Source organism: Octopus sinensis, linkage group LG24, assembly GCF_006345805.1.
Source record: "Octopus sinensis linkage group LG24, ASM634580v1, whole genome shotgun sequence".
Taxonomy (NCBI): Eukaryota; Metazoa; Mollusca; class Cephalopoda; order Octopoda; family Octopodidae; genus Octopus; species Octopus sinensis.
In genome coordinates, this window is record NC_043020.1 from 9,452,561 (window position 1) to 9,479,232 (window position 26,672).

Genomic DNA, 26,672 nt, shown 5'->3' on the forward strand with positions numbered 1-26,672 from the left:
GTAAGCCCAGTACTTATTCTATCGGTCTCTTTTGCCAAACCTATTTCTTTATTACCCACAAGGGGCTAAACATAGAGGGGACAGACATAGGTATTAAGTCGATTATATTGACCCCAGTGCTTAACTGGTACTTAATTTATCGACCCCGAAAGGATGAAAGGCAAAGTCGACCTCGGCGGAATTTGAACTCAGAACGTAACGGCAGCCGAAATAACGCTAAGCATTTCGCCCGATGTGCTAACGATTCTGCCAGCTTGCTGCCAAACCGCTAAGTAACGGGGACATAAACACATCAGCATCGGTTGTCAAGCAGTCTGGACCAGTGCCTTTGATTGTTGTTTGTTCCTTCTCAAGCCATGCCTGGCTCCTAAGGGCCGATTTCCCACCTGGACGAGACGCTGGTCCGTCGCAGGAGAGCTGCAAGAAGCAGGAGGAAAGAATGAAAGTTGTGGCGGAAGAGTCAGCAGAAGTTCACCATTACCTTCTGCCGGAGCCGCGTGGAGCTTAGGTGTTTCGCTCATAAACACACACATTATCCTCATTCCTCTTCTCACCTTGCACCCCCAGAGGCGCATTGTTGTTTTGTCCCCAAGTCAGCCCTAACTGACGAGACTAATAATCAAAGTGAAGTTGTTTTCACAGATTTTACGAATTGTATAACAGATCAAAAAGAAACAATATGGATGAATGAAGGGCGGAGGTAAAAAATACGCACACCACCTGTTTTCGGCGTTTAGGGTTAGGGTTACGCCGAAAACGGGTGGTATGCGTATTCGTTACATTCGCCGAATGATGACCGGACAAAGGGACGAAACATTATTTCTTAAAAAAAGGCAACCTAATCAATAACTGTATACATTTTTGGGAAGAAATAATGTCACTAAAATGTCTATGGTAGATAAGTCTTTACAGGAAATACATATTTAGTCACAGACAGGAGAGAAGTCGGGTACTATTTAAGAAGAGTGGTCCAGGTGCGCGAACTCGAGTACTCGCACTAGCTAGTCATGATAGGTCGATCCTTACTTTTGTGTTTGTGTAAAAAAATTATTTATTGTGTGTTTTATTTACTTTGCTAGGGAGTCGTTGTAGGGATCGACTAGTCACGACTAGCTAGAGGGGATGCGCGAGTACGCGAGTGCGCGCACCGGGACCACTCTTTTTAAATAGTATGGAGAAGTATCAATCATGTATGCGGAAAATCATTTCACATGCTTTAGCAGTCTTTCTTAACTTCATCGATCGTTGAGAGTTTTAAGAAAATATATTAAATGCAGAATCTTTCTTACAACGGTCTTTCAACGGCCTTGTATTCAAGACCATTAATATGCAAACAAAAGGGTACTATTTTAAAAAGAGTGCTCCCGGTTCGCGCACTCGCACTCGCGTATCTACGCTAGCTAGTCGTGACTAGTCGATCCTTACTTTTGTGTTTTGTTTTATTTACTGTTTAACAAAAATTATTTACTTTGTGTAAAAAAAAAAAAAAATTTATTTTGTGTTTTATCTACTTTGCAAGGTAAGTCGTTGTAGGATCGACTAGTCACGACTAGCTAGCTAGCTAGCGCGACTACACGAGTGCGCGCACCGGGACGGGACCACTCTTCTTAAATAGTACCAACAAAACGTGAAGCATATATCGCAATATCCATAAGATCCCATTCCCCCCTCCTTTCTTCCCTTTAAGTTTTCATACATACATTCTTTTTTTTACATAATTACAACAGCATCCAAGTGAACCACGATTCCCCTATCTATATACATTATTACAGCATTAAACAAACGTTGTTCAACTTACTTTTTTTCCGAAGAATGATTTCATTGTTAGATTGAGGTCTACAAATGGTTTTAACCAATTAATGCGACATAAGAGCTTAATTAGATATTCCTGGTTTATCACACGGAAGAAGTGAAGCTGACTGTAAGACTGTAGCCGCTGTTTCGTTATGTAATATTAAGAAGGATACGATATTTCAGATACAATATTTATGTTATTGACACATTTTTGTTAGGGTTAGAATATCAAGAGGATATTATTCAGTAGAAGAAATTCATTAAAAAATTTAATCATTTACTCAGATATAAACAAAGTCGCTAAGATCAAGAAAGATTAAACAATGTAAAGTAAAATTGAATTAATTACGATCTTTTCGGTTTGAACGGCAGTTTTTTAAAATAATTTCCACGTAACTAAACACTTTTAAACTTCGTATACTGGTAGAATGTGTTTATAAAACATCTTTTTCTCTTGGCTTTATTGAGAAAATTCTATAGTTTGTAAGATATTTGTTTTGGTTGTTTTTTTTCTTCAATTTCTGCAATTTCAACCAATCAATGACGTCTATTGAGGTGAAAACATTCTGTGCCGTATGAATATGTCCCTCGTTTAAGAAACAGATTGGGTTTATTTACATTTCTGAAGAAAAAAAAAGGCGCAGGAGTGGCTGTGTGGTAAGTAGTTTGTCTATCAACCACATGGTTCCGGGTTCAGTCCCACTGCGTGGCACCTTGGGCAAGTGTCTTCTACCATAGCCTCGGGCTGACCAAAGCCTTGTGAGTGGATTTGGTAGACGGAAACTGAAAGAAGCCCGTCGTATATATGTATATGTATATATATATGCGTGTGTGTGTTTGTGTGTCTGTGTTTGTCCCCTAGCATTGCTTGACAACCGATGCTGGTGTGTTTATGTCCCCGTTACTTAGCGGTTCGGCAAAAAGAGACCGATAGAATAAGTACTGGGCTTACAAAGAATAAGTCCCGGGGTCGAGTTCCTCGATTAAAGGTGGTGCTCCAGCATGGCCGCAGTCAAATGACTGAAACTAGTAAAAGAGTAAAAAGAGTAAATACCCTTCCCCCCACCCCTAACTAACCCTAACCCTAAAATTACTTGTAAATCTGTCCTAATTTAATTGGAGTACAAAAATCATTTTGTACTACACAATGAAGAAAAATATTCCATTTCGGAGAAATAACTTTCAGCAACTCCAAAGAAATTTATAGAAAGAGTTTTAGCAGTCTCTGCTATTGTGTTTTTAACATAGCAAATCCATGAGAGAGGTTATCTCAGGACAAATACTGCAGTAATTGGCCTATCAAACTGTAGGATACACAGATACTACATAATGATATTGTTTTTCACTTAGAGAATAAGGTAATTAACCCTTTAGCATTCAGATTATTGACAAAATCATTTACAGAGCAGGAGTGGCTGTGTGGTAAGTAGCTTGCTAACCAACCACATGGTTCCGGGTTCAGTCCCACTGCGTGGCATCTTGGGCAAGTGTCTTCTACTATAGCCCTGGGACGACCAATGCCTTGTGAGTGGATTTGGTAGACGGAAACTGAAAGAAGCCTGTCGTATATATGTATATATATATATGTGTGTGTGTTTGTGTGTCTGTGTTTGTCCCCCTAGCATTGCTTGACAACCGATGCTGGTGTGTTTACGTCCCCGTCACTTAGCGGTTCGGCAAAAAAGACCGCTAGAATAAGTACTGGGCTTACAAAGAATAAGTCCTGGGGTCGATTTGCTCGACTAAAGGCGGTGCTCCAGCATGGCTGCAGTCAAATGACTGAAACAAGTAAAAGAGTAAAGAGCGGCTAACTGGCTTCCATGCCACTGGCACGTAAAAGGGCACCGTTCGAGTGTGATCGTTACCAATGTCGCCTTACTGGCATCTGTGCTGGTGGCATGTGTAAAAGGATTCGAGCGAGGTCTTTGCCAGTTCCGCCTGACTGATCCCCGTGCCAGTGGCACGTAAAAAGCACCCACTACACTCTCGGAGTGGTTGACATTAGGAAGGGCATCCAGTTGTAGAAACTCTGCCAGGTCAAGATTGGAGCCTGGTGCAGCCATCTGGTTCGCCAGTCCTCAGTCAAATCATCCAACCCATGATAGCAATTTAAAAAAGACTCCGCGGTTACGACGACGAGGGTCCCAGCTGATACGATCAACGGAACAGCTTGCTCGTGAAATTAACGTGCAAATGGCTGAGCATTCCACAGACACGTGTACCCTTAACGTAGTTCTCGGGGATAATCAGCGTGACACAGAGAGTGACAAGGCTGACCCTTTGAAATACAAGTACAACTCATTTTTGCCAGCTGAGTGGACTGGAGCAACGTGAAGTAAAGTGTCTTGCTCAAGGACACAACGCATCGACGGGAATCGAACTCACAACCTTACGATCATGAGCCGAATGCCCTAACCACTAAGCCACGCGCCCTCACCCATGATAGCAGAGAAGCATGGACATTAAACGATGATGATGATGAGATGATGTTATGTCTATTTATTTTCTAAAAAAGACAATTATAGCAATATAAATGTTATTCTTTACATATATAAAAATAAAAAATACCAGTAATTATTAAAATATATGACGTAGAACATAACGTTATATATTTTAATAATTACTGATATTTTTATATTTTACTAGCAGTATCGCCCGGCGTTGCTCGGGTTTGTAAGGGAAATAACTATATAAGCATTTTAGAGATGTAAAGTATAATAGCCATCTCAATATGGCTAACCACAAGGGGGGGGGGTGTTACTGTAGCTTTTTACGTTCTGAGATTTAATAAAATTTTAGAGAGTTACTTCCCTTATATATGCCAAAAATGCATTAAAAATGGGAAAAATTTTTTTTAAATCGTAGAGAGGGCTCGATATGAATCACGACTATAAGATACCCGATTTTGGTTAAACTGCACCACAAAATGTGTGAGTAGTTAGGAATCTAAATCGTAGGAGACAGACACACAACTTCCTCTTTTATATATAAAGATATATTATATATGTAAAGCATGATAGGCTGTACATGTATGTATTTTGTTATAATTGTCTTTTTTTAAAAAATAAATAAATAGACATAATATAATCTTATCTATAATCTTGATCCCCTCCATTTTCATATCTATATATATAAAACTCTAGTTGTGTGAGTGTCTGTCCCCTTCGATTTAGATTCCTAACTCCTCCCACATTTTGCGGTGCAGTTTAACCAAATTCGGGTATCTTATAGTCGTGATTCATATCGAGCCCGTCTGACTATTAGCGCGCGTCAACGATGAGTCTACGATTTAAAAAATAATTTAACATAATTTTTTATTCCATTTTAATGCATAAAATGCATCGTATGTTGATGGCGGCGGAGTTGGCGTCCACGCTCACAGCTGCACCTGTTTGCTTCTCCCCTCCCTCGTGAAGCTGTGAGGAAGGGAGTGTAAAGAAATCAACGTCGTAATGCGTTGTGAAGGAAACCAGCGTTCTTTTAGAACAACGACTTCATGGCTTGAAGACACCAAAACAAAAATGGCTAAGAAAGCCCGAATTTATAAGGGAAGTAACTCTCTAAAAATGCTTATATAGTTATTTCCCTACAAAACTGTGTTGCTTCTCCCCCTTCTTCCCTCCCTCGTGAAGCTGTGGGGAAGAGTGTAAGGAAATCAATGTCGTAAAGCGTTGTCAAGGAGACCAGCGTTCTTTTAGAACAACGACTTCATGGCTTGAAGACACTGAGTCAACAATTAAAAAAAAAATTACTATCATTCTTTATTCCATTTTAATGCATTTTTTTGCTATAACTCTCTAAAAATGCTTATATAGTTATTTCCCTTACAAACCCGAGCAACGCCGGGCGATACTGCTAGTTGATGTATAAATTAAGGGTAAAACAACTTTTTACCCTCACCCATTTATTACATTCAGTAGTGCAATTGCCATGCAATAAAAAAAACACTTGTGTATTGATAATTGGGTTTTCTACCAACAGTATATTGGATAGATATTATCCCTTGGTTGGATTCACAACCTCTCTCTTGGAATTATATATATAATCATCATTTAAGATTTCTCTGGTTAAACTACATTCTTACAAAAGTAGTGAAAAACAATTTGAAAATGAATACATATATTCAAAGAAGTATATATAACAGGTATCAAATCCCAACATTAATAAAATGTTATATATAAAACTAGCAGTATTGCCCGGCGTTGCTCGGGTTTGTAAGGGAAATAACTATAAAGTATTTTTAGAGAGTTATAGCCAAAAAGTAGCAAAAAAAATGCATCAAAAATGGAAAAAAAATTATGGTAAATTTTTTTTTTAAATAGTTGACTCATCGTAGACATTTTTAGAGAGTTACTTCCCTTATATAATAGCGAAAAAAATGCATTAAAATAGAAAAAAATGATGGTAAATTATTTTTTAAATTGTAGACTCATCGTAGACGCGCGCATACCCAGAAGGGCTCGATATGAATCACGACTATAAGATACCCGGTTTTGGTTAAACTGCACCGCAAAATGTGGAGTAGTAGTTAGGAATCTAAATCGGAGTAGACAGACACACAACCTTACTTTTATATATAAAGATACGGAGGTAATGTAGCATACATGTTGATAAAGTAAATGTGATGATAATGTTTAAGAAAACAGTGTTACTCATATGTGTGACTTGACAGAAAGTGCAAACATCATCATCATAGTTTAACGTCCGTTTTCCATGCTAGCACGGGTTGGACGGTTCAACCGGGGTCTGGGGAGCCAGGGGCTGCCCCAGGCTCCAGTCTGATCTGGCAGTGTTTCTACAGCTGGATGCCCTCCTAACGCCAACCACTCCGCAAGTGTAGTGGGTGCTTTTTACGTGCCACCTGCACAGGTGCCAGAGGGGTCTGGCATCGGCCACTTTCGGATGGTGCTTTTTATGTGCCACCGGCACAGAAGCCATTCGAGGCAGGGTTGGCATCGGTCACGTTCGGATGGTGCTTTTTATTATTTCTTCATTTACAAATCCCAGTTTATTGATGATCTTGACACACTAAAATTACCCATCAACAAGATCAAGCTTGCTTCATTTGTTTCCACCTTTCACATATCCCTTACATTCTATTTTCACACCACCACATAACATTGCACTTCACGGTCTATTTATTTTATACTTGATGAAAGTATACTCTTGTTACTTACCTGATTTTTCTCTCACTATATTCTTATTCTGGCGGCTAGCTGGCAGAAACGCGAAAAGCGGTTTTCGCGCGTGGTCGAAATTCCATTAAGTCAACTTTGCCTTTCATCCTTACGGGGTCGATAAATAAAGTACCAGTTTCGCACTGGGGTCGATGTAATCGACTTAATCCCTTTGTCTGTCCTTGTTTCTCCCCTCTATGTTTAGCCCCTTGTGGGCAGTAAAGAAATATATATTCTTATTCTGGTTACAATGCTTTCAGATCTCTTTCTTCCATTGCTGACGACAGGATAGTCACAGAAACTATCAACTACTTGTGTAAAACCTTCTGAACATTGCAACCAATTCATTTTACAAGTGCTTTGACTGTTAACTACTACTGTGCATTTCTTCAGTTTCTGCTGAACAAATTCAAAAACAAGGCATTGGTTGGTTCTGGGTCACAGCATAATAGGATGAAACCCAAAATATGTTTGCAAATGGAACTTCTTAATCTCACATCTAAGTCTGTATCTATGTTTGTAGAATTAGATATTGACTTGATGGGAAGCACTCCGTCGGTTACGACGATGAGGGTTCCGGTTGATCCGACCAACTCGTGAAATTAACGTGTAAGTGGCTGAGCACTCCACAGACACGTGCACCCATAACGTAGTTCTCGGGGATATTCAGCGTGACACAGAGAGTGACAAGGCCGGCCCTTTGAAATACAGGTACAACAGAAACAGGAAGTAAGAGTGAGAGAAAGTTGTGGTGAAAGAGTACAGCAGGGATCACCACCATCCCCTGCCGGAGCATCGTGGAGCTTTTAGGTGTTTTCACTCAGTAAACACTCACAACGCCCGTCTGGGAATCGAAACCGCGAGTCCGCTGCCCTAACCACTGGGCCATTGCGCCTCCACAGATATTGACTACTCCATACTCAAATACCAATTTCAAAACCATGATTTGTTTTCTTAAATTCATGGGTTCTAGTTTTAGTTATTAAACTTGTATTGAGACCCATCTACATCCTGAGCATATTTATTGAGGGGTTGTTGTTTGTTCCTTCATAAGGGCCGGTTTCCCAGTTTCTTGGCATATAGGTTCCCCACCTGGACGGGACGCCGGTCAGTCGCAGGTGAGCTGCAAGATGCAGGAGGAAAGAGTGAAAGAAAGTTGTGGCGAAAGAGTCAGCAGAAGTTTCGCCATTACCTTCTGCCGAGCCGCGTGGAGCTTAGGTGTTTCGCTCATAAACACACACATCGCCCGGTCTGAGATTGGAACCCGCGATCCCTCGACCGCAAGTCAACTGCTCTAACCACTAGGCCATGTGCCTCCACTATTGAGAGGTTGACAAGTAAGTCACTTGATGCAGTTTTGGTGATTGGTTTCATCATTTAGTAATAGTTAAGTCTATTTTTAATTTTCCCTGTCACCATGCGACAAAATATTAATCTCTCTTTTACTTGTTTCAGTCATTTGACTGCGGCCATGCTGGAGCACCGCCTTTTAATCGAGCAAATCGACCCCGGGACTTATTCTTTTGTAAGCCCAGTACCTATTCTATCCGTCTCTTTTGCCGAACCACTAAGTGACGGGGACATAAACACACCAGCATCGGTTGTCAAGCAATGCTAGGGGGACAAAACACACACACATGCATATATATATGTACATAAATACGACGGGCTTCTTTCAGTTTCCGTCTACCAAATCCACTCACAAGGCTTTGGTCGGCCCGAGGCTATAGTAGAAGACACTTGGCCAAGGTGCCACGCAGTGGGACTGAACCCGGAACCATGTGGCTGGTTAGCAAGCTACTTACCACACAGCCACTCCTGCGCCTATTGTTCTAATATTGGAATATCTAACAAAGCTATGGCTAGACTCGATGGTACTTGATTAACCTGAGAAGGAATTATACTGAAAAAGCAAATACAAATACTTTAATTTCTTGAAGATCTCTGTCAGCAGATATGATTTTTATCCTAAACTACAAAATTCTCAAAAACAGAGTTTTTCTTAAATTGTATTCCGTGCAGGTGGCACGTAAAATGCACCAATCCGACCGTGGCCGATGCCAGCCTCGCCTGGCACCAGTGCAGGTGGCACGTAAAAAGCACCCATTACACTCTCGGAGTGGTTGGCGTTAGGAAGGGCATCCAGCTGTAGAAACTTTGCCAGATAAGCCCGGAGCCTGGTGCAGCCTTCTGGCTTCCCAGATCCCGGTCGAACCGTCCAACCTATGCTAGCATGGAGAACGGACGTTAAACGATGATGATGATGATAATGACATCCGAGCGTGATCGTTGCCAGAGCAGCCAACTGGCCCCATGCCAGTGGCACGTAAAAGGCACCCACTACACTCTTGGAGTGGTTGGCATTAGGAAGGGCATCCAGCTGCAGAAACTCTGCCAGATCAAGATTGGAGCCTGGTGCGGCTGTCCGGTTCGCCAGCCCTCAGTCAAAATCGTCCAACCCATGGACGATTTCTAGCATGGAAGGCAGACGTTAAACGATGATGACTATGGCTTTTTATGGCTGGCTGCCCTAACCATCACCATCAATTTCAGTGTGTACTCTATGTATTTTATTGTGGAACCAGCACAAAATTGGTTGTTATGTTGCTAGCAGCATTAGAGTGTTGATGTCTCTGTTCACTTACTACTCACTTCACATCGTGTAATCTTAGCAGATGAGTCATTGATTACAGATATCATTGTGATGTAGCTTTTTGTTAGAAGGATTACATTTGTGTTTGGTTAAAGATGAATTTTGAGAAAATGATTTACCGCAGTTATCACAGTGATATGGTTTATCTCCTGTATGAATGTATTTGTGAATAGTTAATGTGTTACTTACAGAGAATGATTTACCACAGATATTACACTGGTAAGGTTTTTCACCTGTATGAATGCGGTTGTGCTTAGTGACATCACTATTTTGAGAGAAAGATTTACCACAAATATCGCACTTGTAGGGTCTATCTCCTGTATGAGTGCGTCTGTGAATTGTTAAGTGAGCTGTTTGAGAGAATGATTTATCACACATCTCACAGTGATATGGTTTCTCACCCGTGTGAGTACGACTGTGAACAGTTAAATGACCTGTCTGAGTGAAGGATTTACCGCAGATGTTACAGCGATATGCTTTCTCTCTGGTATGAGATTTATTGTGTCTTGTTAACTGACCTTTTTGAGAGAATGATTTACCACAGATATCACAGTGGTACGGTTTTTCCCCTGTATGAATACGTTTGTGAACAGTCAATACGTATCTGTAAGTGAATGATTTATCACAGATATCACAGCGAAATACTTTTTGTGTTGCATGAACGTATCTCTTGTGTGTCGTTAACCGACTTGCTTTTGCAAACAACTTGCCGCATATGCCACACTCAAATGATTTTCCTTCTGTATGAACATATTTGTGAACAGTCAATGCACTTGCATGAGCAAACGATCTACCGCAGGTATCACAGTGATATGGTCTTTCACCTGTGTGAATACGCTTGTGACAATTTAACGCACTTCTGTAAGCAAATAATTTACCACAGATGTCACAGTGATACGGTTTCTCCCCAGTATGAACACGCCTGTGAAGATTTAGTGAACTGCGATGAATGAACGATTTACCACAGATATCGCAATGATATGGTTTCTCTTTTGTATGAATGCACCTTCTGTGCATCGTTAACTGACTCGTTTGAGAGAATGATTTACCACAAATGTCACAGTGATATGGCTTTTCTCCGGAATGAATTCTTTTGTGAACAGTTAACGCACTTGAAGAAGTGAACGATTTACCACAGATATCACAATGGTGTAGTCTTTCCCCTGTATGAATACGTTTGTGAACAGTTAATGTACATCCATAGCTAAAAGATTTACCACAGATATCACACTGATAAGGTTTCTTCCCAGTGTGAATTTGTTTGTGAATAGTTAATGTACTCCCAGAAATGAGTGATTTACCACAGATATCACACTGATACGGTTTCTTCCCAGTATGAATTTGTTTGTGAATAGTTAATGTACTCCCAGAAATGAATGATTTATCACAGATATCAAAGTGATGTGGTTTTCTTGAGAATGAGTGTGTTTCTTGTGCAACATTAATTCACTTTCTCCAGGGAATGATTTACCACAGATCGCACAGTGAAATAGCTTGTCTCTCGAATGAATACGTTTGTGAACAGTTAATGCACTTCCATCAGAGAAAGATTTACCACAGATATCGCAGGTATATGGTTTCTCACCTGTATGCAAGCGTCTCTTGTGTGTTGTTAACTGGCTTGTTTGAGTGAATGTTTTGCCACAGATATTGCAGTGGTAAGGCTTCTCCCCTGTATGAATACGTTTGTGAATAGTCAATGTACCTCTACAACCGAACGACTTACCGCAGCTATCACAGTGATATAATTTCTCTCCTGTGTGAGTATGTTTGTGTTTAGTCAAAGTATTACCATCAACAAATACTTTACCGCAAATATCACAGTGATACGGTTTTTCTCCTGTATGAAAACGTTTGTGAACAGTTAATTTACTTTTATAAGTGAATGATTTACTACAAATATCACAGCGATATGGTTCCTCTCCGGTATGAATACGCTTATGAATTGTTACTGCGCTACCATTACTGAAAGATTTACCACAGATATTGCACTGATATGGCTTCTCTCCTGTATGAACACGTCTGTGAGAATTTAAATGAACTTTTTGAAAGAATGACTTACCACAGGTATCACAGTGATACGACTTCTCACCTGTATGAATAATTTTGTGTTTAGTCAAATTACCTCTGTCAGAGAATGATTCGCCACAAATGTTACACTGATATGGTTTCTCACCTGTATGAATACGTATGTGTCGTGTTAGGCCATTAGTGTGAGAGAATGATTTACCACAGATATCACAGTGATATGGCCTTTCACCTGTATGTGTTCGTTTGTGACCAGTTAAGTGACCTCTTAGAGAGAACGATTTACCGCAGATATCACAGCTGTGAGGTCTCTCTCCAGTATGGAGATGTTTGTGAGTAATTAATGTACGTATTCGAGTGAATGATTTACCGCAGATATCACAGCCGTGTGGCTTCTCTCCCGTATGTAGATATCTATGTTCAGTTAAGTTAAGTTTTAGAGTGAATGATTTACCACAGATATCACAATGATATCGTTTCTTTGCTTTCTGTTTTTTGTCAATGCATTTATGAGTAGCAAGCTTACATTCCTGAGAGAATGACTTTTTACACCTATCACAATGGTACGATGATTTTCCGGTCGATTTTGGCAATTCTTCAGGGAAATTCATCCTCCTTCTATATCTTCTTTTCTCAGGACTAGATATGGATTGTTTTTCATTTGTTAATCAAAACTTTATTACTGCAATGTACTTTGATAGTTCTTGCAAATTTAAACGGAGCACAAAATCAGCTTTGAAGGTAATGAAGGGAAAAAAAATGTCCCTCTCACAAGAAATATTTCTCAGTTCTTCAGGATGACATTTTACTAAAATCTTTAAAAAGTTATAAATATTGACGATCTATCTTCGCTGATGCTATCTGGTATTCTGAAATGAGAGAGAAATAGTTTAAGATATTGAAGATAATTTAAAAAAAAAAAAAGAAATTTAACCCTTTTGTTACCATATTTATTTTGAGATGCTCTGCATTTCTTTCAATTAATTTTAAATATAACAAAGAATTTAGTAAAATAACTTAGTTATCATTAAGCTAGTGTTAGGAACATAAATTGTGACTAAAGTTTGGTGGCAGATCAGAGCCAGAGGGGTTTCAGCCAGGTTGGTATCAAAAGGGTAACAGTGAAATTTTTGTACAATTCTATATTGATAAATTATAATTTTTACCACCACAACTGAACATTACTTTTTGCATGTCACATAATTAGATTGGGTAACACTAAACATATTACAATAAACAATAGTGATTATACATTACATCTGGACTAATACCTATTTCTTATTACCCACAGAGGCTAAACACAGAGGGGACAAACAAGGACAGACATAGGTATTAAGTCGATTACATCGACCCCAGTGCGTAACTGGTACTTAATTTATCGACCCCGAAAGGATGAAAGGCAAAGTTGACCTCGGCGGAATTTGAACTCACAACGTAACGGCAGACGAAATACCTATTTCTTTATTACCCACAGGGGCTAAACACAGAGGGGACAAACAAGGAAAGACATAGGTATTAAGTCGATTACATCGACCCCAATGCGTAACTGGTACTTAATTTATCGATCCCCGAAAGGATGAAAGGCAAAGTCGACCTCGGCGGAATTTGAACTCAGAACGTAACGGCAGACGAAATACTGCTAAGCATTTCACCCAGCGTGCTAACGTTTCTGCCAGCTCGCCGCCTTTCTGGACTAATACCTTCTAGTGGAAATTTACGGATTTTCCATACACACAGGAAGCAGGTAAGAAGAAATATGCAAGGCTTTTTTTTCTCTAAGTTTAAAATGTGACATTGTTTTTGTTATATTTACATTCCACACGCATAGGCGCAGGAGTGGCTGTGTGGTAAGTAGCTTGCTAACCAACCACATGGTTCCGGGTTCAGTCCCACTGCGTGGCATCTTGGGCAAGTGTCTTCTGCTATAGCCCCGGGCCGATCAATGCCTTGTGAGTGGATTTGGTAGACGGAAACTGAAAGAAGCCTGTCGTATATATGTATATATATATATATATATATATATATATATGTATGTGTGTGTGTGTTTGTGTGTCTGTGTTTGTCCCCCTAGCATTGCTTGACAACCGATGCTGGTGTGTTTACGTCCCCGTCACTTAGCGGTTCGGCAAAAGAGACCGATAGAATAAGTACTGGACTTACAAAGAATAAGTCCCAGGGTCGATTTGCTCGATTAAAGGCGGTGCTCCAGCATGGCCGCAGTCAAATGACTGAAACAAGTAAAAGAGTAAAGAGTAAGAGCATAAATACAGGACAAACACGCACGAACACACACACACAGACGTACACCAACTAGCTTACTCTTCCATTTCGACATTTCAAACAGAGAAACAAGCAGGTGACAAGACAATTGGTGCTCACGGAAACTATTGGACATTTGTTGATGTTCCTCCTACGCAAAACGAAGAATGGCCAAGCAGGCATTTTATGTAGGCTAATATTAATTTCATTTCGTTTGTAATCTTGATTTCTTAGTTGATTTCGTATTGATGTTTTCAAAAATACAGATCAGTATATTTATATATATACAGTTATCCTGTACATAAAACTCGGGACATGGAAATTGTTATTTATTTGAAGTTCAATATAATTATTATATTCTTGTAGAAAATATCTTTTGCCATTGTCGCTATGAGTTTTTGACATTTCTATAATTACTGCCTAAAGAAATATCTTCTCCCACCTTTGATTTTACATCGATATAATTACCTATTTCTTTACTACCCACAAGGGGCTAAACACAGAGGAGACAAACAAGGACAGACAAACGGATTAAGTCGATTACATCGACTCCAATGCGTAACTGGTACTTATTTAATCGACCCCGAAAGGATGAAAGGCAAAGTCGACCTCGGCGGGATTTGAACTCAGAACGTATTGGCAGACGAAATACCTATTTCTGTACTACCCACAAGGAGCTAAACACAGAAAGGACAAACAAGGACAGACAAAGGGATTAAGTCGATTATATCGACCCCAGTGCGTAACTGGTACTTATTTAATCGACCCCCGAAAGGATGAAAGGCAAAGTCGACCTCGGCGGGATTTGAACTCAGAACGTAGCGGCTACGCATTTCGCCCGGCGCGCTAACGCTTCTGCCAGCTCGCCTCCTTCCCTTCCATATAATTACCTGATTATCCTCCAACGCCATTCTTCTCCTCCAGACATTAAATTCCTGCATTCAAAGAAAGGCAAGAATTCCACCGAAACAAACGTTTAGTCGACTTACCCTTTTCGCATGCAGACAGCGAATCGGTGTGTTGTACGTTTTTACCAAAGTAAATATCTGTTAGAACGAGGTTTACCAATGTTTTACCAATTTTTCACTCCAGCACCATTCAAAGAGAAACCAATTTCCTTCTTCCATAAAATCCTAATTTAATACAATGAACGAGTGGAGCTGACTTTATGTCTCCAGCCGCAGTTTCGATGTCGAACGTTACAACTTCAGTGGTTACGTCCCCTTGCAGATACTTAAAAGTCACAGGAGTGAACTGGATGTTGCGAGTGGTGAAGCGATTTTTCGTAGATAAAGTATTCATATCAGACTAGCATTAGGACCCGTCGTTGCCGGATCATAGTGCTAGTGCATGTATATATATATATATATATACTCTCTTTTACTTGTTTCAGTCATTTGACTGCGGCCATGCTGGAGCACCGCCTTTAGTCGAGCAAATCGACCCCGGGACTTATTCTTTGTAAGCCCAGTACTTATTCTATCGGTCTCTTTTGGCGAACCGCTAAGTGACGGGGACGTAAACACACCAGCATCGGTTGTCAAGCAATGCTAGAGGGACAAACACAGACATGACAGGCTTCTTTCAGTTTCCGTCTACCAAATCCACTCACAAGGCATTGGTCGGCCCAGGGCTATAGCAGAAGACACTTGCCCAAGGTGCCACGCAGTGGGACTGAACCTGGAACCATGTGGTTGCTTAGCAAGCTACTTACCACACAGCCACTCCTGCGCCTGTATGTGTACATATTACGTGTACATCTATATATATACATCTACACATAAAATACAAAATTATATCTTGATATCGCTAGTGATAACAATACTCAAAACATATAAGACTGGAATTGTAGGCCCGTTTCTTGCAATTTCGATCAATTGTATCTTGTCCTCCCTCTTGTATAGAAGTGTGGATACAATCCAGCCTACCTCTACTTCTGGGGGAAGATTTTAAATTTTTATCCGGGACGTCCTACGTCCCATATATAAAAGTAAAAATAAAATATTTCCACTTTGCATGGTTCAAGTCGAGTACTCCCTTGCACGCTCTGTTGACTCGAACCTTGCTTCTATTGTGGCTAATTTACCGCCTCTGGTTAGATATCTTTCATAGTCACACCAAGACACTTTTCAATGGTGCTTTCCTCCAGATGTTCAAATCTTTTTTTTCTCTACATTGTATACTTTATAGACAATAGTCTTCCCTTTAATTTAATTTTTTATTTCGTTTGGTGGTGTTATCCTAGATTCACCGTCTTTGTCGATGATCAATCCCAAATAGGTTTGTATTTCTTCCATTTTAATTTTAATGAGTTCGCGCCCGCTGATGGCTGTAGTGAAATTCATTTTTGGACTTTCTTCTATCGAAAGCATTCTAACAAAAATGCAGCCATGTAAACGGTGAAAATATTGTCAATTTCCCCAAACAGGGACACAATTCAATTTTTAAACAATAACCAAAGCTCCTTCTTCCAAAGGGGGAGGGTTACAGTTTACAATTATTTAACAAATGCAACACAACGTTTCCCTTACGAGAAACCAACAAACGTGATAACAATAGTTAAACAGTAATAATAATAACAACAAACCTTACGGTGAATCAAAAAGCAGTACGCAGTTTATTTACAAGGCTTTGGTTGGCTTGGAGGATACAACAGAATTCACTTGGCCAAAGTGTTGTGCGGTGTGACTGAACCTGGGACCACATGGTGGTGAAGTAAACATCTTAACCACACAACCATGCACTCCTGTGCATATATGCACACAAATACAATGGGCCTCCAACAGCTTCTGTACATGAAATTGAATCATCAGGTATCACTAAGCTCAGGATTCTTAAATCCTGGCCGATGCCAGCTCCGCCTCGACTGGTTTCCGTGTCGGTGGCACGTAAAAAGCACCATCCGGATCGTGGCCGAAGCCAGTGCTGCCTCAACTGGCTTCCGTGCAGGTGGCACGTAAAATGCACCAATCCGACCGTGGCCGAAGCCAGCCTTGCCTGGCACCAGTGCAGGTGGCACGTAAAAAGCACCCACTACACTCACGGAGTGGTTGGCGTTAGGAAGGGCATCCAGCTGTAGAAACACTGCCAGATAAGACCGGAGCCTGGTGCAGCCTTCTGGCTTCCCAGATCCCTGGTCGAACCGTCCAACCCATGCCAGCATGGAGAACGGACGTTAAACGATGATGATGATGATGATGATGAATATAAAGGGTTAAGCTGTCTACAGAGATTTACACGGAAAATGTGAAAGCAATTGTTATAGATAAAGAGAGGGATAACAGGTTAAAGGGAATATTTAGAAGGGATATTGATCCACCGGGAGTTGTGGTGGAGTTTGATGGCCTGCTGCCAGTGATGGAATATAGAGAATTAGAACCATACTCTCTTTCTCTTTTACTTGTTTCAGTCATTCGACTGCGGCCATGCTGGAGCACTGCCTTCAGTCGAGCAAATCGACCCCGGGACTTATTCTTTGTAAGCCCAGTATTTATTCTATCGGTCTCTTTTGCTGAACCGCTAAGTGACGGGGACGTAAACACACCAGCATCGGTTGTCAAGCAATGCTTGGGGGACAAACACAAACACACACACACATATATATGTATACATATATACGACAGGCTTCTTTCAGTTTCCGTCTACCAGATCCACTCACAAGGCATTGGTCGGCCCGGGGCTATAGCGGAAGACAGTTGCCCAAGGTGCCACGCAGTGGGACTGAACCCGGAACCATGTGGTTGGTAAGCAAGCTACTTACCACACAGCCACTCCTGCACCATATATGAACTATTAAAAAAAAGAGGAAGTAAAATTGCTTTTTAAAAAAAAAATGATGCTAATAGGAAAAAAAAAAACAAAAGGAATAAAAGAAATGATTATAAACTCAGTAAAAACATTCAAATGGCACTGCATGAGAGTGGGGCTCATGCAGCCATTTCATCATTTATTATATAACATTTTTCTCACTTTTATTGTGGATTTGTATAAAGGACACACACGCAAACATTTTACCGTTTATATATATAGAGAGATTAGCAAAAGAGAGAGTCTGTTATGTTGCTGGCAACATTAGAGTGTTGCTGTTTCTGTTCATATACCACTCACTTCATACAGTTGATGTTTCTTAGCAGGTAAGTCCTTTGTTACAGAGAATGATTTTTTCACAGGTATCACAGTGATATCATTTTCCTTTGGAATGAATCTTTTTGTGTCTTGTCAAATCACTTTTTTGCAAAAACGATTTACCACAGATTTCACAGCGATGCGGTTTTCTTCCCGTGTGAATGTATTTGTGAGTCGTTAAATTACTACTTCCAGAGAATGACTTACCACAGATATTACACTGATATGGTTTTTCACCTGTGTGCATGCGTTTGTGTTTAGTCACATCACTGTTTTGGAAAAACGATTTACCGCAAATATCACATTCATATGGTTTATCTCCTGTGTGAATACGTCTGTGACTGGTTAAATGAGCTGTTTGGGAGAATGTTTTACCACAGATATCACACTCATACGGTTTGTCTCCTGTATGAATACGTTTATGACTAGTTAAATGACCTGTCTGAGAGAAAGATTTCCCACAGATATCGCAATGATATGGTTTCTCTCCAGTATGAGTGTATTTGTGTTTCGTTAAATGACATCTTTCGGAGAACGATTCACCGCAGATATTACAGTGATATGGCTTCTCACCTGTATGTACACGCATGTGCCTAGTTAGGCCATACCTTTGGGAGAAGGATTTACCACAGACACTACAATGATATGGCCTTTCTCCTGAGTGAATACGCTTGTGAGCAGTTAAAGCTCTTCCAGAGGTGAATGATTTACTGCAAGTATTACAGTGATATGGTTTCTCTCCTCTGTGGGAATGTTTGTGAGCATTTAAAGAACCTGCTCGGGAGAATGATTTACCACAGATATCACAGTGATATGATTTCTCTCCTGTATGAATGCGTTTATTGTGGATTGTCAAGTAACTACTTTGAGAGAATGATTTACCACAGGTATCACAGCGATATGGTTTTTCCCCTGTATGAATACGTTTGTGAACTGTCAATGTACCTCTATAACTGAATGATTTACCACATATATCACAGTGATACGGCTTCTCTCCTGTATGAACACGTTTGTGAACGGTCACTGCACTTCCATCTGCAAAAGACTTACCACAAATATCGCAATGATATGGTTTCTCTCCTGTATGAACATGTTTGTGCTTAGTTAACGCACTCCCATCAGTAAATGATTTACCACAGATATCACAATGATATGGTTTCTCTCCTGTATGTATGTATCTATGTTCATTTAACTTACTTCTTGCAGAGAAGGATTTACCACAGATATCACAGTGATATGGCTTTTCCCCTGTATGAATACGTTTGTGAAGAGTTAATGTACCTCCGTAAGTGAATGATTTACCACAGACATCACAATGATACGGCTTCTCACCTGAATGTATGTGTTTGTGCCTAGTTAACACACCTCCATCAGTGAAGGACTTACCACAGACATCACAATGATATGGTTTTTCACCTGTATGAATACGTCTGTGACTGGTTAAGCGTATTTTCCCGGAGCATGATTTCCCACAGATATCACACTGATACGAATTTTCTCCAGTGTGAATGCGTTTGTGATTAATTAGGGTACGAACTACAGAGAATGATTTATCACATATGTCACAGCGATATGGCTTCACACCTGAATGAATACGTCTGTGATGCATAATCAAGTAGGTTCTTTGAGAGAATGATTTGCCACAGATATCACAGTGGTAAGTTTTGCCTCCTGTATGAATACGTTTGTGAACAGTTAACGTACTGCCATCAGTGAATGATTTACCACAGACGTCACACCGATATGGTTTCTCTCCTGTATGAATACGTATATGAGCAGTTAGGGCACTTCCCTTAGTGAATGATTTACCACAGATATCACAGTGAAATGGTTTCTCTTTCGCATGAACACCCCTTTTGTGTACATTCAAGTGACTTGTTCTAGAGAAAGATTTACCACAAATATCACAGTGATACGGTTTTTCCCCAGTATGAACACGCTTATGAACAGTTAACGAACACCCGTAGGTGAATGATTTACCACAGACATCACACTGATATGGTTTCTCACCTGAGTGAATGAGTTTGTGTTTGTTTAAGGTGTTTCCATCAGCATATGATTTCCCACAGATGTCACAGTGAAACGGTTTCTCCCCAGTATGAATACGCTTGTGAGAAGTGAAATGAACTTTTTGAAAGAATGATTTCCCGCAGATATCACAGTGATACGACTTCTCACCTGTATGAATGTATTTGTGTTTAGTCAAATTACCCCTTTCAGAGAACGACTCACCACAGATATTACACTGATATGGTTTCTCTCCTGTGTGAATACGTATGTGGCTAGTTAGGCCATCACTTCGAGAGAATGATTTACCACAGATATCGCAATGATATGGTTTTTCCCCAGTATGAATGCGCCTGTGACCAGCTAAGTGGCCTCTTACAGAGAATGATTTACCACAGATATCACATTCATATGGTTTTTCTCCTGTATGAATGCGTTTATGAATAGTTAAGGTATGTATTCGCGAGAAAGATTTACCACAGGTCTCACAGTTATGTGGTTTCTCCCCTGTGTGAACACGTTTATGTTTAGTAAGGCTACTTTTTAGAGGGAATGTTTTTTGACAGATATTACAGGGGTATGACAATATTACTTCTTCCTTTGGCAATTCTTCAGAATTCATTTTTCTGAATTTTTTTTTTTTTTGCTCACAACAAATATGGTATTTCGTCTGTCTTTACATTCTGAGTTCAAATTTCACCAAGATCAACTTTGCCTTTCATCCTTTCAGGGTCGATAAATTAAGTACCAGTTCTGTACTGGGGTCGATCTAATTGACTGCACTCTCCCCAAAGATTTCGGGCCTTGTGCCTAGAGTAGAAAAAATATGGTATTTCGTCTGTCTTTACATTTTGAGTTCAAATTTCACCAAGATCAACTTCGCCTTTCATCCTTTCAGGGTCGATAAATTAAGTACCAGTTCTGTACTGGGGTCGATCTAATTGACTGCACTCTCCCCAAAAATTTCGGGCCTTGTGGCCAGAGTAGAAAAGAATATTTCCAGGGTAGCAAATGCTTTAGTAAATCTGTCCAAATTTAATTGGAATGCAAAACCATCTCATAAGCTTTTTAGAGATGAAAGAGAAATGTCTCGCTCAGAAGAAGCAACTCTCAGTAACTCAAAGATAAATTCATAGAAACAGTGTGTTGAAACTCTTCTGCATAACATCTTCCTTTAGTTGTAAATGACGATATATATTGATGATGCATCTTTCATGGCAACGTCATCTGGTATTCTGAAACGACAGAGAAATAGTTTGAGATATTGAAGATAATTAAAAAGAAGAGATTCTACAGAGAAAATTTTCCTACAATTCTATACTCTTTACTCTCTTTTACTTGTTTCAGTCATTTGACTGCGGCCATGCTGGAGCACCGCCTTTAATAGGGCAACTCGACCCCGGGAATTATTCTTTGTAAGCCCAGTACTTATTCTATCGGTCTCTTTTGCCAAACCTATTTCTTTATTACCCACAAGGGGCTAAACATAGAGGGGACAGACATAGGTATTAAGTCGATTATATTGACCCCAGTGCTTAACTGGTACTTAATTTATCGACCCCGAAAGGATGAAAGGCAAAGTCGACCTCGGCGGAATTTGAACTCAGAACGTAACGGCAGCCGAAATAACGCTAAGCATTTCGCCCGATGTGCTAACGATTCTGCCAGCTTGCTGCCAAACCGCTAAGTAACGGGGACATAAACACATCAGCATCGGTTGTCAAGCAGTCTGGACCAGTGCCTTTGATTGTTGTTTGTTCCTTCTCAAGCCATGCCTGGCTCCTAAGGGCCGATTTCCCACCTGGACGAGACGCTGGTCCGTCGCAGGAGAGCTGCAAGAAGCAGGAGGAAAGAATGAAAGTTGTGGCGGAAGAGTCAGCAGAAGTTCACCATTACCTTCTGCCGGAGCCGCGTGGAGCTTAGGTGTTTCGCTCATAAACACACACATTATCCTCATTCCTCTTCTCACCTTGCACCCCCAGAGGCGCATTGTTGTTTTGTCCCCAAGTCAGCCCTAACTGACGAGACTAATAATCAAAGTGAAGTTGTTTTCACAGATTTTACGAATTGTATAACAGATCAAAAAGAAACAATATGGATGAATGAAGGGCGGAGGTAAAAAATACGCACACCACCTGTTTTCGGCGTTTAGGGTTAGGGTTACGCCGAAAACGGGTGGTATGCGTATTCGTTACATTCGCCGAATGATGACCGGACAAAGGGACGAAACATTATTTCTTAAAAAAAGGCAACCTAATCAATAACTGTATACATTTTTGGGAAGAAATAATGTCACTAAAATGTCTATGGTAGATAAGTCTTTACAGGAAATACATATTTAGTCACAGACAGGAGAGAAGTCGGGTACTATTTAAGAAGAGTGGTCCAGGTGCGCGAACTCGAGTACTCGCACTAGCTAGTCATGATAGGTCGATCCTTACTTTGTGTTTGTGTAAAAAAATTATTTATTTTGTGTTTTATTTACTTTGCTAGGGAGTCGTTGTAGGGATCGACTAGTCACGACTAGCTAGAGGGGATGCGCGAGTACGCGAGTGCGCGCACCGGGACCACTCTTTTTAAATAGTATGGAGAAGTATCAATCATGTATGCGGAAAATCATTTCACATGCTTTAGCAGTCTTTCTTAACTTCATCGATCGTTGAGAGTTTTAAGAAAATATATTAAATGCAGAATCTTTCTTACAACGGTCTTTCAACGGCCTTGTATTCAAGACCATTAATATGCAAACAAAACGGGTACTATTTTAAAAAGAGTGCTCCCGGTTCGCGCACTCGCACTCGCGTATCTACGCTAGCTAGTCGTGACTAGTCGATCCTTACTTTTGTGTTTTGTGTTTTATTTACTGTTTAACAAAAATTATTTACTTTGTGTAAAAAAAAAAAAAATATTTATTTTGTGTTTTATCTACTTTGCAAGGTAAGTCGTTGTAGGATCGACTAGTCACGACTAGCTAGCTAGCTAGCGCGACTACGCGAGTGCGCGCACCGGGACGGGACCACTCTTCTTAAATAGTACCAACAAAACGTGAAGCATATATCGCAATATCCATAAGATCCCATTCCCCCCTCCTTTCTTCCCTTTAAGTTTTCATACATACATTCTTTTTTTTACATAATTACAACAGCATCCAAGTGAACCACGATTCCCCTATCTATATACATTATTACAGCATTAAACAAACGTTGTTCAACTTACTTTTTTTCCGAAGAAATGATTTCATTGTTAGATTGAGGTCTACAAATGGTTTTAACCAATTAATGCGACATAAGAGCTTAATTAGATATTCCTGGTTTATCACACGGAAGAAGTGAAGCTGACTGTAAGACTGTAGCCGCTGTTTCGTTATGTAATATTAAGAAGGATACGATATTTCAGATACAATATTTATGTTATTGACACATTTTTGTTAGGGTTAGAATATCAAGAGGATATTATTCAGTAGAAGAAATTCATTAAAAAATTTAATCATTTACTCAGATATAAAAACAAAGTCGCTAAGATCAAGAAAGATTAAACAATGTAAAGTAAAATTGAATTAATTACGATCTTTTCGGTTTGAACGGCAGTTTTTTAAAAATAATTTCCACGTAACTAAACACTTTTAAACTTCGTATACTGGTAGAATGTGTTTATAAAACATCTTTTTCTCTTGGCTTTATTGAGAAAATTCTATAGTTTGTAAGATATTTGTTTTTGGTTTTTTTTCTTCAATTTCTGCAATTTCAACCAATCAATGACGTCTATTGAGGTGAAAACATTCTGTGCCGTATGAATATGTCCCTCGTTTAAGAAACAGATTGGGTTTATTTACATTTCTGAAGAAAAAAAAAGGCGCAGGAGTGGCTGTGTGGTAAGTAGTTTGTCTATCAACCACATGGTTCCGGGTTCAGTCCCACTGCGTGGCACCTTGGGCAAGTGTCTTCTACCATAGCCTCGGGCTGACCAAAGCCTTGTGAGTGGATTTGGTAGACGGAAACTGAAAGAAGCCCGTCGTATATATGTATATGTATATATATATGCGTGTGTGTGTTTGTGTGTCTGTGTTTGTCCCCTAGCATTGCTTGACAACCGATGCTGGTGTGTTTATGTCCCCGTTACTTAGCGGTTCGGCAAAAAGAGACCGATAGAATAAGTACTGGGCTTACAAGAATAAGTCCCGGGGTCGAGTTCCTCGATTAAAGGTGGTGCTCCAGCATGGCCGCAGTCAAATGACTGAAACTAGTAAAAGAGTAAAAAGAGTAAATACCCTTCCCCCCACCCCTAACTAACCCTAACCCTAAAATTACTTGTAAATCTGTCCTAATTTAATTGGAGTACAAAAATCATTTTGTACTACACAATGAAGAAAAATATTCCATTTCGGAGAAATAACTTTCAGCAACTCCAAAGAAATTTATAGAAAGAGTTTTAGCAGTCTCTGCTATTGTGTTTTTAACATAGCAAATCCATGAGAGAGGTTATCTCAGGACAAATACTGCAGTAATTGGCCTATCAAACTGTAGGATACACAGATACTACATAATGATATTGTTTTTCACTTAGAGAATAAGGTAATTAACCCTTTAGCATTCAGATTATTGACAAAATCATTTACAGAGCAGGAGTGGCTGTGTGGTAAGTAGCTTGCTAACCAACCACATGGTTCCGGGTTCAGTCCCACTGCGTGGCATCTTGGGCAAGTGTCTTCTACTATAGCCCTGGGACGACCAATGCCTTGTGAGTGGATTTGGTAGACGGAAACTGAAAGAAGCCTGTCGTATATATGTATATATATATATATGTGTGTGTGTTTGTGTGTCTGTGTTTGTCCCCCTAGCATTGCTTGACAACCGATGCTGGTGTGTTTACGTCCCCGTCACTTAGCGGTTCGGCAAAAAAGACCGCTAGAATAAGTACTGGGCTTACAAAGAATAAGTCCTGGGGTCGATTTGCTCGACTAAAGGCGGTGCTCCAGCATGGCTGCAGTCAAATGACTGAAACAAGTAAAAGAGTAAAGAGCGGCTAACTGGCTTCCGTGCCACTGGCACGTAAAAGGGCACCGTTCGAGTGTGATCGTTACCAATGTCGCCTTACTGGCATCTGTGCTGGTGGCATGTGTAAAAGGATTCGAGCGAGGTCTTTGCCAGTTCCGCCTGACTGATCCCCGTGCCAGTGGCACGTAAAAAGCACCCACTACACTCTCGGAGTGGTTGACATTAGGAAGGGCATCCAGTTGTAGAAACTCTGCCAGGTCAAGATTGGAGCCTGGTGCAGCCATCTGGTTCGCCAGTCCTCAGTCAAATCATCCAACCCATGATAGCAATTTAAAAAAGACTCCGCCGGTTACGACGACGAGGGTCCCAGCTGATACGATCAACGGAACAGCTTGCTCGTGAAATTAACGTGCAAATGGCTGAGCATTCCACAGACACGTGTACCCTTAACGTAGTTCTCGGGGATAATCAGCGTGACACAGAGAGTGACAAGGCTGACCCTTTGAAATACAAGTACAACTCATTTTTGCCAGCTGAGTGGACTGGAGCAACGTGAAGTAAAGTGTCTTGCTCAAGGACACAACGCATCGACGGGAATCGAACTCACAACCTTACGATCATGAGCCGAATGCCCTAACCACTAAGCCACGCGCCCTCACCCATGATAGCATGGAAAGCAGACATTAAACGATGATGATGATGATGATGTTATGTCTATTTATTTTCTAAAAAAGACAATTATAGCAATATAAATGTTATTCTTTACATATATAAAATATAAAAATACCAGTAATTATTAAAATATATGACGTAGAACATAACGTTATATATTTTAATAATTACTGATATTTTTATATTTTACTAGCAGTATCGCCCGGCGTTGCTCGGGTTTGTAAGGGAAATAACTATATAAGCATTTTTAGAGATGTAAAGTATAATAGCCATCTCAATATGGCTAACCACAAAGGGGGGGGTGTTACTGTAGCTTTTTACGTTCTGAGATTTAATAAAATTTTAGAGAGTTACTTCCCTTATATATGCCAAAAATGCATTAAAAATGGGAAAAATTTTTTTTAAATCGTAGAAGGGCTCGATATGAATCACGACTATAAGATACCCGATTTTGGTTAAACTGCACCACAAAATGTGTGAGTAGTTAGGAATCTAAATCGTAGGAGACAGACACACAACTTCCTCTTTTATATATAAAGATATATTATATATGTAAAGCATGATAGGCTGTACATGTATGTATTTTGTTATAATTGTCTTTTTTTAAAAAATAAATAAATAGACATAATATAATCTTATCTATAATCTTGATCCCCTCCATTTTCATATCTATATATATAAAACTCTAGTTGTGTGAGTGTCTGTCCCCTTCGATTTAGATTCCTAACTCCTCCCACATTTTGCGGTGCAGTTTAACCAAATTCGGGTATCTTATAGTCGTGATTCATATCGAGCCCGTCTGACTATTAGCGCGCGTCAACGATGAGTCTACGATTTAAAAAATAATTTAACATAATTTTTTATTCCATTTTAATGCATAAAATGCATCGTATGTTGATGGCGGCGGAGTTGGCGTCCACGCTCACAGCTGCACCTGTTTGCTTCTCCCCTCCCTCGTGAAGC

At 40.1% G+C, this 26,672-nt stretch overlaps 1 protein-coding gene and 1 long non-coding RNA gene across 2 annotated transcripts in view; both read right to left on the reverse strand.

The window, feature by feature from the left end:
* Positions 1–20,779, reverse strand: part of LOC115223867 (zinc finger protein 208-like) — a 44,291-nt gene extending 23,512 nt beyond the window's left edge. The window contains exons 1-2 of the mRNA XM_029794566.2: positions 19,234–20,779; positions 11,130–11,917 (exon numbers count right to left, since the gene is read on the reverse strand). Coding sequence (XP_029650426.2) covers positions 11,130–11,917; positions 19,234–20,665 — 2,220 coding nt within the window. The 5' untranslated portion in view covers positions 20,666–20,779. The remainder of the gene's footprint in view (positions 1–11,129; positions 11,918–19,233) is intronic.
* A 335-nt stretch (positions 20,780–21,114) lies between these two features.
* Positions 21,115–23,653, reverse strand: LOC118767735. The gene is made up of 2 exons (XR_005003646.1): positions 23,260–23,653; positions 21,115–21,278 (listed from the first exon to the last, which is right to left on the reverse strand). It is a non-coding gene; the product is annotated as an uncharacterized LOC118767735 (long non-coding RNA).
* Between the last annotated feature and the right edge of the window lie 3,019 nt (positions 23,654–26,672).